The sequence below is a fragment of the Podarcis gaigeae genome, assembly GCF_964106915.1.
Source record: "Podarcis gaigeae genome assembly, chromosome: 14".
Lineage (NCBI taxonomy): Eukaryota > Metazoa > Chordata > Lepidosauria > Squamata > Lacertidae > Podarcis > Podarcis gaigeae.
In genome coordinates, this window is record NC_139690.1 from 47,283,648 (window position 1) to 47,296,843 (window position 13,196).

The 13,196-nt window shown below is 46.3% G+C and overlaps 3 protein-coding genes across 6 annotated transcripts in view; 1 reads left to right on the forward strand and 2 right to left on the reverse strand.

Moving 5' to 3' along the window:
• The window catches only part of PRPSAP2 (phosphoribosyl pyrophosphate synthetase associated protein 2), a 33,405-nt gene extending 29,359 nt beyond the window's left edge, over positions 1-4,046 (reverse strand). Inside the window, exon 1 of one of the 3 annotated variants that reach the window (XM_083711742.1) lies at positions 3,553-4,046. The gene's annotated coding sequence lies outside the window, so the exon portion shown is untranslated. Of the gene's footprint in view, positions 1-2,706; positions 3,062-3,552 lie in introns of those variants that run through there. The other 2 variants (XM_083711743.1, XM_083711741.1) reach the window with 2 other exon arrangements.
• The window catches only part of SHMT1 (serine hydroxymethyltransferase 1), a 343,621-nt gene that overhangs the window by 304,595 nt on the left and 25,830 nt on the right, over positions 1-13,196 (forward strand). The window lies entirely within an intron of this gene.
• Positions 9,841-12,581, reverse strand: LOC310831215 (chemerin-like receptor 1). Of its 2 annotated transcripts, XM_083711649.1 has the most exons (2): positions 12,141-12,581; positions 9,841-11,630 (listed from the first exon to the last, which is right to left on the reverse strand). In XM_083711649.1, the coding sequence occupies exons 1-2, from the start codon at positions 12,442-12,444 to the stop codon at positions 10,516-10,518; spliced, it is 1,419 nt and encodes a 472-aa protein (XP_083567775.1). In that variant the 5' UTR covers positions 12,445-12,581; the 3' UTR covers positions 9,841-10,515. The 2 variants fall into 2 exon arrangements, with proteins under 2 accessions (XP_083567775.1, XP_083567776.1); XM_083711650.1 differs by having other exon boundaries at positions 9,841-12,581.

The following is a 13,196-nucleotide window of genomic DNA, read 5'->3' on the forward strand; positions in this document are numbered from 1 at the left end:
TGTCTAGGTGCGATTTGTTTAAAACAAGAATACAAAGCTGAAAATGAATGAACAGCAGCTAAAGCATTATGTTCACTTTTCACAAAGTCTAGTCCTTCCCCTGCCCACCCCCTCCCTCTATTCTTAAGAGGTCTCTTCTCCAGTCTTCAGAGAGTAACTGGAAGTGGGTAGGCAGAAAAAGGTCCTCCTTTCCTTCCACACTGCAGTTTTAATCTGAAATCATAAGTACAGTACTGCACCCAGAGCTCAGAGACTGCTTGCGCTAATGAAATTCCCTGTCGCAAAATGCGCCTAGAATAATGGGAGTTTCGAACACTGTCCGAAACTAAGACACAGAAATGCAGCCCAAATTCAGCAAGTACTCTATGAACAAATTTGAGCAAAGCGTCGATCTTTTTCTGAACCTAGACCAAAACCAGAGCGCATGTAGGCTCCGTAAATATCCATTAGCTCATTATAGCACAAATAAAGACCACATTACGGTTCAGAAGCAACAGACAGAGAGCGTCCATTGTGTTCTACCTAAGGTAAGCAAAACAAGCACTGCACAGCTTTACCAACAACTATAACATGGAAAACAGAGAAAGGCTTAGGGGTGCATTTTACAAAGTCTCTCTCTTGGGATTTGGTTCTGAATTACTGCACACAATCTAGACCAGTGGGAATAATTTGCACTCTGCTTCACAAGCCCATAAGAGCAAGCAGCACCACAGAAAGCCAATTCTCACTGTTATCGTGCTTTGGCTACAGTTACATACCACACCCTTAGCGCACAGAGCAAACGACTTTGCTGGACTAAATCCTATCCATTAAGAGCTTTGGAGGTCCTGATAGGTTCTGGACCACAAAGGCATTCAGCAGTTGAAGGGAGATGGGCAGCAGGGAGGGGGGAGACACGGACACACACACACACACACACACACACACAATTCCCAAAGGATAAAGCTTCCCAGTTAGAGCTTCTGCGCATTAGGGCCTCCGCCATTGTTACCGTGCGGCTGAAAGGATGAGTATAATGGAGATGAACCAAACACATCAGCCCAGGGGATCAACATCATGCATTCATTCCAGCACCACTCAAAATGAGCAACAAGAAGTTCACTCCTGCTTTCTGTAGCCTTGCTAAAGGACAGGTGAATACTGAATAAAGATCTACCCAATTAGTTGCAGGTTGGGGAGGAAAGGAGAGGCATGAAGGTTAGCGAATACGGAGGAAAAACACACACCCCTAGTTCTCTCTTATAAATAGAGGATGGGAAGAGTGTGTGCTTAAGAAAAAACTCATCCCACCTATTTTTCCAGATGATCAGCAAAGCCTTTTTCACTCCAGTGGCCTAAGCTGGGGGAACCTCTACGTACTTTAAAAAACTCAGGAAACATCAGTTTAAATTGTTTCTCGCCACACCCCTCCAAAGCTTGCCTTCCATGTGTTTGTGTATGTGCGTTAAAATCCAGTAATGTCACACACTTGTGTATATCATAAGAAAACACGAAGAGTAATTGTATTTGCCTTTGCGACAGAGCTGGGGGGGGGGGGTTCAGCATGGAAAGAGGGAGGGGTGGAGAAATTGACAGCATCACAATTTTGCCTGATGATGGTGGGGAGATTGCACCCCCCCATCTAAAATCAAATTATTTTTTATAAAAAACAACAACAACAGAGGAGTGAAGAAGGCCTTATACCCAGCCCTGGGGAAAATGCGCTGAATGTCAATGTCTCTCTCAGCACATGGAAAAACTCTTATTCCCCCCTCCACACATAATGTGAAACGCATGATGTGAAGATTGGAAACAACCCACTCCCCCTTTTCAGCTCCCTCTAACGAAACCTTGCCCTTCCTCACGTCAGGGTTTGTTTTTGTCTTATTAAGTGTTGCTTTAAGCAGATAAAGATTTAGGGTCTGTGAGCATGCAAGCACCCCAATGCAAGTTGCAAAATAACAGGTATTTATTTAACAACAACAACCTCCATCAGGTGGAAAGTGATTGATTTGTATATATTAGTAACTTTGGACTATTGTAACGTTTTTATTTGTAACTGCATTTTTGTAATATTTTGTTTAAGTAGTTGTTGTTGCTTCAGTGTTCTGTACACTGCTTAGATATATATTTAATATACTAAGTGGTATTGAAATTAAATAATCACATAAATAATCAAAAAGAGGGTGGTTGCCTTAGAAGCCGGGAAATGTCATTCCCCACACACATATAAAAACACCTGGTGTAATGGAGGAGTACAAAACCACTCCCTCTACATTGACACCCCCACATACACACTTTCATTGAACTAAATCTATTTTTAACCCAGCCTTCAAATGCAATGCTTCAAGGCAGTTTATAACATTCAGTCACCCCCCCCCCTCCCAAAAAGAGAGTGACTGCAATTAAATATTTAAATATTGCTGCTTTAGACTGAGGAGGACCTGTTAGGTTTGATGCAAAGCTCAAGTTAAGTTTCTGGTGATGGATCTGAACGGCAGATAGCTTAAATATGTTTAAACACACGAAGATACACAGCGCAACCCGGTCGGATGGGCAGGAAACAAATAATAAAAATTATTATCATTATTATATAGACATACACGGAGCATAACATATAGGAGTGTATACATGCAAGCTATTATCCACGCAGATACACACGCACAAATCTGAGTGAATACTCTCGCACACATATATCGCTATAAAAGTGTGCATATGTATACAAACCTACAGGCGATGGCGACCCGATTTCATTTGTCCCCGGCTCTAAAGGCCATCGCAAAACAGAAGGAGCAGCCCGAGCATCTCCCACCACAAACCGGCAGCGAATACAAACTCCTGCCAAATAATAAACGCCCCGGAAGCAGCGCTAATGAAGAGTGCTTAAAAATACAGAGCACCAAAGGTATCGATATAAATGTGTTCGCGCTCTTCCCGCCCCAGACACGTGCGTGCGTGTGCGTATATACACACATTATATTGCGCGCACATCGCACGCAGGATCAAAAGAACCTTGAACGACATCAGTCACTAGACGTAGCGATAAAGTAAAAAACACCAATGCACCGAAGACAAGAGGTAAAAACTTACCTAGGCAAAAAAATACATTCTGGAGGGTGCCATCAATAATCAAATTAATAGATCTTAATTCTAATTGCCCCTGCTGTTAAAAATAATAATAATTACAGTAGTTGGGGTTTTTTTTTGCTGCCACCTGGTTAGACACAGCAAAGCTGTCTATATCTTTATATTATATATTATTATAGATAAATATACAGTATTATGATAGATAGATAGATAGATCTATAAAAAAAATCCCAGCACAACGTGGCAGGCGAGGAGGACCCTCCTCCCCCCCCCCCACCCGCACCTTAAAAGATGGAGATCACTCACCACCCCACCCACACAAAGGCGCTCCCCACCCACCCGCGACCCCCAGGGAATTTCGGGAGAAGGGAGAAGGCGAAGGAGGAGCCACGCGGGGAGGAGGATGGAGGGATGGATGGATGGAGGAGGACCTGGCCGGCGCAGCCACCTCCACGGACCCCGCCGCTCCCTCCCTCGCCTGCCCACCTGCCTCCTGGGCTGAGGGCAGACTGAGACCGCGGGGTCTTCACTCGAGCAGGCCCGTCCCTGTCAGAGGCTCTCCTGCTCCCGCCGCGACGCACCACACGGCCAACTCCGTCCAGCTGCAAAATGGCGGCGGGGATGAAAAGGCCTGAGGGTGGGCGGAGCGGCCGCGCGAGGCTCTCGCCGCCAGCCTCAGACCCCCGTTCACACGAGCGCGCGCGTGTTGAACGCTCCCCCTCCCTCCTTGCCTCTGGCTTCCCTTAATGGCCGCCGCCGCCGCTCCACGCCTCCTTCAGCGCGGTGCGGGTTCTCGGCTCTCCGCGACACGCGGGTTGTTTTGGCCTTCCTCACGATGCGCCGAGCACGCGCGTTCCGACGCCTCAGGGCTGGCCCTTCCTCACACAGCCCTCAGGTCGTGTGTGTTTGGCGTCTCTTCACACACAGCCCTCAACGCCTGCCCTTCCTCATAATCTGCCATGCGCACGGGTTCAGCGTCTCTCCTTTCCTTCCTTAGGACCCTCACAACACGCGTGTTTGGTGACTGTTCACACACACAGCCATCAGTGCCCGCCTTTCCTCACGAGCCACCAAATATGCATCACTCTTCAACCCTTATGACTACCAAGACTGTCCCCCTTGATGTTTGCCCAGACACACGACCCACCAAACATGCGTTTTGGCATCAATGCTTGCCCTTCCTTGCAACCTCTCAAATAAGTGTGTCTTTACCCCTCAAGCCTTGCCATTCCTCACATGTATTCAGCATCTTCTCCCCCTCCCCAACATGCGCTTCCTCACAACCCCACCAAACACGTATGTGTAGCATCTCTCCCTTTTCCCAGGTTTTATGCCTAGTGCAACAACAGACAGAGGAGGAGGAATTGCTGGCTTGCAGCCGTTTTCCTACATCTCCCAGATCATGAATGTGTGTTTGCTGAGGGTGAGTCAGAAAGGAAACTCCACTACATTTCTCCACGCAATTGACTGGCCTCCACTGTACCGTTAGGCAGAGTGAGGCGCTTGCCTCAGGCGGAAGATGCTTAGTGCTGCTTCTGCTGAGCTCCTTCTGTAGGAAATCTAAGAGCGTTGCACAGCTTTGTCATGCATGCCCTGAACTAATATGCAGCTCTCAGGTGCATTTGTTAGGATGTTTAGCACAATTGTTATTGACACTGCCTGGATTTGTTCAGTAAATTCACCAAGTATTCTCTTCTTTTCTCTCTCTGCCCACCTGAAAGTAGTTTCTATAAATACTGAGTGAACTGAATGTGATTTAAATTCCTTTTGCATTGGGAATTTTAGGTCATTTTAATTTCTATTCCATTTTAATTTTAATTCAATGTTTCGTCACACTTAAATCTCTGATTGTGGTCATTGCATTTACCATTTTTACCTATCTAAGAAGTGACCCTACTGTTTAAGCTTTTCTATTGCTACACGCCCCCCTGCCGCAAATTATTCACACAATATTCTATGTGTGTTTCAATGTTTTCTTAAGTATATTTTATACTTGAGCAGAGCAGCTTGGCCCCACGGCTGTGGGTGCCCAGAGCCATGGGTGCCATGTAGCGTGCATGGCCCTGGCACCAAAATTTGTGGGTGCCTGGCGCCTTCATGGGGAATTTTGTGGGTGCCCAAGGTCCCAGGGAATTGGCACCTATGCTAGTGTGGATGTAAAATTTGACTGCCAGCCCACTCTGCTTTGGTACGTAGACTGTGGGAGAGACCTTGTCCTTTTCCTCTGGCAGCAAAATGCCCTAGGCTGGCTCTGTCCCTCATTGTTTCTGTCCAGAAACGCTGCCTCCTCTGGTCCTGATCCATTTGCCACCCCAACAGAGCAGGCTGCATTCATCACTGATCCCAAGCAATTACCAGCCTTGAAGAGGTTTGCATGAGGAATTCCTACCTTCCAGTCCAGGCAGGAAATCATAGCACTTTTTCATTCTGTGCAAATACAAGACAGACCCCGGAAGCTCTGTCCTGTATTGAACCTTGCAGCTCTATGGAGAAAAAAGAAAATCAATTTTCCATCCCACTGTTTGTTTTTGCAATTGCTGCCAGTTAACTCTGCCCAGAAGTGGGTTGTTTAAAAGCATTCAGCTGCAAACTGAATTGTAGAGAAGACACATAGAAAGGAATTGGTCAGGACGCAGCTGAAATAGATAATATGACTAGATAATATGACAGAGTTGTTGTTAAGAAATGGATTATGGTGCTATAGACCTGATGTTCAGTTTCATCTGTGTTCCAAGTAGTCCAGCAGTGTGTGTGTGTGTGTGTGTGTTCCCACTAACACTTGGATAGATAGATTGATTGATTGATTGATTGATTGATTCATTAATCTGTCAGTTGTATATGCTTCTTTAAGTACTTTTCTGGAAGTTGAAGGTACAGTGCTTGGAAAGTTCATTTTAAAAAAGAGCTAGTTCCAGTTTACTCCCTCCAAAAATGAATTGGCTCCAGTTCTAGTTTGCCCCCTCCAAATGGGAACTAACTCCATTCCAGTTCAATTCACAATTCATTCATGTGGTCATCAGCTTTTGTTTTCAGTCTTCAGAATTTTACAAGCTGCTCTGCTGAAGTGTAAAATATAGTTAAGAAAACATTGAAACACACACAGAATATCATGTGAATAATTTGTGGGGGGGGTGTGTGTAACAATGGAAAAGCTTAAACAGTAGGGTCACTTTTAAATTAGAATTGAATTTAAAATGGCCTAAAATTCCACTACAGAAGGAACTTAAATCATACTCAGATCACTCAGTATTTATACTTTCAGGTGGGAAGAGAGAGAAGAGAAGAGAAGAGAATACTTGCTGAGTTTACTGAACAAATCCAGGCAGTGTCAATAACAATTGTGCAACCACGGTTTGAATGCTGGGGAAATTTGATTTCCCTTGAGCAAAGACGTCTGGGTCCTCTGCAGCAATTGAGTAACATGGCTACACATTTATTGTGGAGCAAAAAAGACCCCGTGCAGAAATGCATGGAAGCTTGCAGGATTCAGCAGACCTGCCATGCCCATCAAATCGCCACTCATTCTTTCTGTCCTTCTGGCAGAGTATCTTTCCTTCTATGCTCGCCTATGCGGATGCTTGCTTTTTACAGACGCTGTGTGGTTTGACGCACCCCTGTGGCTGGTGGAAGGTGGCCCTTTAGGGTGAATGGGGCCCTGCCCCACCAGCTTCAGTCTGCCCTTAGCCAGCCCCTCCTGCTTTCATCCATCCCAAGAGGTGCCCCTGGCTGTCAGCTTCTTCCTCCTCTGTCTCAGTTTCACCCTTGTAGAACTTGGGAGGAAGGGAGATGGGGACAGCAGAGGCTGGCAGTGCCCCACCAACCTCACACTTCCCTCAGCCAGGCTCCACCTGTCTGCCTTCTTGCTTACAACCAGTGCAGGCCGTGACACTACTCCCTCCTCTTTAGTCTTGTTGCTGGTTTTGCAGAACTCGCAGAACCGTAGAGTTGGTAGGGGCAATGTGGGTCCAACGCCCTGCAGCTCAGGAATCTATCATCCAACTTAGGCCTCAAACCCTTGACCTTCAGATCAAGAGTCTCATGCTGTGATGGCCTGGGATTCGGACTCAGATGTTGAACCTGCGGGATCCCAGCCTGCACAGGATTCTCCACCTCCAGAACCAGGTGAGCCGGGGCTGGGGCATGGGCCTGAAGGGTCCTCACCTGTGCTGGATCCTCAGATGCAGGCATCAGCTGAGCCTGGTCTAGCTCCTGAGGTGATGGAGGACCCATTGCCTGCAGGTGCTCCACTCTCTGCCCCGTCAGGGGAAGCTGAGGTTGCCTCTGGGTCCGGTAACCCTCCAGCCTCTCCTGAGCTACAGAGGCTCAGGGCAGAGAGGTGGAGGGAACTAAGTTCCTGCAGGAGGAGTGCTCGCCTCCAGGCCAGGAGAAACAAATCACCAGAGGATTGGGGCTGCCCCATGCCTCGGGGCAGATAAAAGCCAGTCAGCCCCAGTCCCAAGTTGTGGGAGCAACATTGTTGGTTGCTAGTTCCTGCCTGAGCTCCTGACCTGCCCTGGCTTCCTGCTTGCAAGCCTGTTCCTGACTTCACCTGACTCCCTGCCCTGCACCCAGCTTCAGCTACTACGGACTGCCTCCATGTTGCACCTTTGACCACGAACTGGACTTGGACCTCGCCTCTTGGGTAACTCATGGGACCAGCACACATGCTCTGCACAACATAGAGGAAGATGGGGACAAAACTAGAATTAGTTGACTCTGTCTGCCATGAGCGATAGCTTTCCCTGCTGTCCCTGCCTTCCACCCACCAGTCCCGGTGGGTACCAACCACCAGGAGATGAGGGCAGATCTAGAATTGGAGGGCTCTGGCTCCAAGTTTAGTTGGCCTCAGTGCTTTCCACTCAATCAAGGGGCACCAGCTGCTGCTGCATGTGGCCCCCCTTTTCATACACTACTAGTCTATCCTCTCAAAGGCCAACCTCCGGGAACGCCCCACCACCACTCCCATCTTCAGGCTCCTGCCAACTTTCCCAGTCATCAGGACTGAACACGGTTTCTCAAGAACTGCAAACAGCTTTGCAGGACAAAATTGCCCCGAGCTTTGTGAAAGCCTTCCCACCCACTCCACACCCCTTTCAAAGTCACATGTTAAAGTTTAAAAGACCTTGAAAGATGAATTGCACAAGGGAAGCAAGAAAAGGAATTTCTCTGGAGCTGTCTTTAGGAACATAGAAATCTGCCTTATCCTAGTCTGTCTGTCTAGCTCAAAATTGTCTATACCTTGGCTGATATCATCTCACGAAGGTTTCGGGCAAGGGACCTTTCCAGACTTACCTGGAAATGTTAGGGACGGAGGGACAGAAATCCCTATCACAGCAACAGGAGACCCAAGTAATTTAATTGTATTCCTCTCCCCCCCCCCAACACAATTCATTCACCACTCTTCCTCTCTTTCTTATATTCTATCCTTTTTGAAACCATTCTCATCCCCTTAATAAAAATCCTAGATTACAGTAACAATTAAAGAAAATAGAGATCGTTTGCTCCAAAATATAGTGATAGGTAAGGGACGCGGGTGGCACTGTGGGTTAAACCACAGAGCCTAGGACTTGCCGATCAGAAGGTTGGCAGTTTGATTCCCCACAACGGGGTGAGCTCCTGTTGCTCGGTCCCTGCTCCTGCCAACCTAGCAGTTTGAAAGCACGTCAAAGTGCAAGTAGATAAATAGGTACCGCTCCGGCAGGAAGGTAAACAGCGTTTCCATGCACTGCTCTGGTTTGCCAGAAGCAGCTTAGTCATGCTGGCCACATGATCCGGAAGCTGTATGCTGGCTCCCTCGGCCAGTAATGCGAGATGAGTGCCGCAACCCAGAGTCGGTTACGACTGGACCTAATGGTCAAGGGTCCCTTTACCTTTACTATAGTGATAGGTTGGGGTGCAGCTTAATATGTTTGTCATCACCTGAAGGCTAATGAGAAATTCAGCTGTTTGTTAAAAGATTGTTACGTATTTAATAAAAGTACAGGTGTGTTTCTTCTTCGAACCAATAAGTGAGAGACGCAACTAAATGGTACTTTCAAGGGTTATAGTAATATACTGTTACGAGTTTCAGGGGCGGGTAAGCTGTATGCCTTACATCTGCTTCTAATTTCTGGATCCAGCGCAGATTCAGTTCCTGGAATAGCCAGGCTAGCTTCCTGGTGACGTAATGGTCATTAAGTATATGGTATTAATGTAGCAAAGTAAGTGGCTCTGTGCCAGATGGCAAATGGATGCCCCCCCTCCCTTCCTCAACTTTCTGATAGTTAGAAAGACAGAGCAAAGTTGAGAGCTGAGTGATGGCAGGCTGCAGGTTAGGCAGTTGGGAGACACAGCTATGCCTGGTTTCTTTTAGAATCCAAGGCTGTGGCAAGAGACCGTCTTGGGGTGTTAATGCTGTGAACCCCTCTGTCGGGTTGTATATATGTCTAAATACCCCATATATCCTAAAGACACCACAGTCTCTGCTATACCTCATTCCAAAGTAAACACAAACCCTGAGTAAGTGCCTGGAACCCCTGTGAACAATACATTAACTATGACGCTATTGTCTGTGAATGGGACTTGCAGGATAATGGAATATAGGAACCTAGGAAGCTGCCTTATCAGATCATTGGTCCATCTTGCATGGTACTGTCTACACTGACTGGCAGCAGCTCTTCGGGGGTTTCAGTCAGGGAGTCTCTGCCCTGCTTGGAGATGACGGGGATTGAACATGGAACCTTCTGCATGAAAGGTAGATTTTCTGCCACTGATCTTCGGCCCTCCCCTCTGCAAAGCCATTGGGGTATCCGTCCACTGGTTGCAACCATTTGAAGAAGCCATAAGAAAAAGAAAATCATAGGCTGTTGTGTTGATCCATTAAGAAAAAAAATCCACATTAAGGCAATGCCTTTATTAAGACAAAATAAAATATTAAATAATAGTGAGCATTCATTCTGATACATTTGCACAAAGTTTTCAAGGAGGTCATACTGACTTTTTACCGAGCATTCATTCTGATTTGTTTTGGGGGAAGTTATACGATGCTGTATCAAGCAATTGCTAACCCAAAATTTGCAGTGCTTTATCTCCATTGTTTCCTTATGGCAAGAAGTTTGAAATTTATTTATTTTTTAGTGGGAAGGGAAAAAGGTTTGTTAAGCAAGAACATCAAATCAGCTTTAATTGCAGAACCTGAATTTGCGGTATGCACTTGAATCCCACTTGCAAACTAGCAGCAGTCTGGAAATGCCTCTAGAAAGCGTTATTTGGAGGAGTCATATGCACATTAACCACTTGTGCTAGTAACTGTTTTGGCAAAGAAAGGGCAATGTGATTCCAAATTGTGGAAACCCAGCAAAATCAAGAAGACCCCAGTGAGTTTGTGTGCATGGATGTACATATGAAACATAAACAAGGACTGATAGAATAATGACCCTTTGTGGTTAATTGGCAGCAGATGTCTTCCAATCATCTACTGACTTCAGAAGTCACCTGAATCTCTGCCTGAGAGATGAATCTAGATTTTCTCTTGCTGGATAGAGACAGGATAAAGTCCTCTCCAAAAGCCCCCTCAAAGGCCACGATGACCGACTGACGGAACTTCTTCTGCCCTACAAACACATAAAGGATGGGGTTGATGCAACTGTTGAAGAACGCCAAACTGGAGGCCAAAGGGATTCCCAAGAATAAAGCCATCTTGAGTTCATGATTTGCAGAACCCTTGGACATCTCTAGCAAGGAGAAGATGTGATACGGGAAATAGCAGATGAAAAACGACACTGTCACAGCTATGATGATCCTGAAAGGTTTGGTGGACTTGGTTAGACGTCTCCGTTTCATCCTGACTGCCACGATGCTGTAGCAGACCAGGATCACGGTGAAGGGAAAGAGAAAACCAAACAGGAACCTGGATACGATCATAGCTTTGTGCCTCATCCTCCAAAGCCTTCGGGTCTCCTCGGTATTGTAATTGTCGGACAGAGCAAAGTTATTGAAGCAGCTGGTGACGTTCCTGGAGTTCGTTGCGGTGTCTCGAAAAATTAGGTATGGAGAGCTGATGATGAAAGCTGTGACCCATGTCACCAGAGCGATGCCATATGCCAGCTTTGTGGTTCGGTAGTTTCTGGACCACACTGGGTAGACGACCAGAGCACACCGATCCATGCTAATGATCATTAAGAGGAAGACACTGGCAAACATGTTCAGGAAGGCAATGGTGCTGTTCAGCTTGCACAGAAGTTTCCCAAAAGGCCAGTGGAAGCCCAGAGATGTGTAGGCGATGCTGAAGGGCAGAAAAAATGTGAAGACGAAATCCGCAATGGCCAGGTTGAGAAACCAGACTACGTTCACCGTCTTCTTCATCTTGAAGCCTGCAATCCAGATCACTAGGCCGTTCCCAGTCACCCCGAGGAGACAAGCAATGCTGTAAATCACTATGGACAAGAGGTGCATGCGTTTTTGAAGGCCCAGGTAGCGGTCGGTGTGAGAAGAGGTGGTGTTCTCCTGCCACCAGGTCAAATTAGACCGGAAGGTCAACGAAGAGCTGTTCTCCATTCCCAGTGAAGTATTCATCCTCCTGAAATCTTATAAAAATCATCCAAATATTTGAGAAAATAAACACTTTCGGAAAAGCCAATCAGGGAAGAAAATACAGGGTTAGCTATGTTAGTTTCTGCAACGTCGATCCAACTAAAATTGGAATTTATTGTGGCAAATTAAAGAGTTTAATTAAACTAAGGGAACCTTTGTCTCGGTTGGCCTTAAACAATGATCTTTTAAAGAAGGAGTGTATTGAAATTTCGGTATTTGCTGCTAAATATTTCTAGAGTGGGTGAAACGTTGCTGTTCATCTTTTCAAGCTTTGATATTATATTTCTGCTCCTTGATCGTTCAGATTTATATATTACTTGTGTTGTTATTTTGGCAAGCTTTTGAGGCTTCCTCGTTATAGCTAAATAAAATTTATCGCCACTACACCAGTTCCACCAGTCCATTTCTTTCCCCCATCTCTCTAGCTGCTAATAAAAATACATAAAAATTTTATTTTATTTTATTTTACACTACTGGATAAGACAGGGATCAGGAAGACTCACCCCTTCTTTTTGCCTCTTCCAACAGATGTCTTTGCTGGTTCCAATTCCTGGAGCATTCTAACACGTTTTCTCTAGAAGACTTTAACGGAGTGTTCTTCCCAGCGGTGAATAATCCTGGCCTGAATCTTTTCCTTCTTCTTTCCACACGTCTTTGTTTAGGGGAATTTTGAGAATCTAATTTATTCCAACCTCTTCTTCCCCTACTATTAATGGAATTTAACCCTTGGACTAGTAGTAATATGCGGCATGTTTTTATTTTGGTCACCAACTGGGGTGGCTTTAAAAGCGGATTGGACAAATTCATGAAGGATAAATCAATGACTACTAATCACAAAGGCTGTGTATTCCCTCCATTGTCACAGGCAGTATGTTTAAAAGGAGAGTAGACAGTATTTAAGGAACAGTCCTTCTGATTTGTTTGTTGGGAGGTTAGATGACAGTCTCAGCTGTACTATACATTTATACCTCTTTAAATAGGGACACGGGTGGTGCTGTGGGTTACACCACAGAGCCTAGGACCTGCTGATCAGAAGGTCGGCAGTTCGAATCCCCGCAACGGGGTGAGCTCCCGTTGCTCGGTCCCTGCTCCTGCCAACCTAGCAGTTCGAAAGCACGTCCAAGTGCAAGTAGATAAATAGGTACCACTCTGGTGGGAAGGTAAACGGCATTTCCGTGCGCTGCTCTGGTTCTCCAGAAGCAGCTTAGTCATGCTGGCAACATGACCTGGAAGCTGCACGCCGGCTCCCTCGGCCAATAAAGCGAGATGAGCGCCGCAACCCCAGAGTCGGCCACGACTGGACCTAATGCTCAGGGGTCCTTTATACCTCTTTAAACAGTCATGGCTTCCCTCAAAGAATCATGGAAATTGTAGTTTATTAGTAGACCCCTCAGCTCTTACCTGTGGCTCCTGGAAGCTGGAAGCATGTGACAGCCGCCGCAGCTCAGAAACAGCTTCAACTTGCCTGCTAAACCAGGAGAGGAGAACTGATGGGTCTCAAACCCTTTGAGAGTTAGAAGACAGGCTGCCGTGGATTGAGCAGACGAGACCAATAGTGG

Coding starts and splice junctions, on each gene's coding strand:
- LOC310831215 (XM_083711649.1), bottom strand. CDS start 12,444: ATGAATTTGTCCAATCCGCTTTTAAAGCCACCCCAGTTGGTGACCAAA. Junction 11,631..12,140: donor GGAAGAGGCAAAAAGAAGGG/GTGAGTCTTCCT, acceptor GATTTTTATAAG/ATTTCAGGAGGATGAATACT.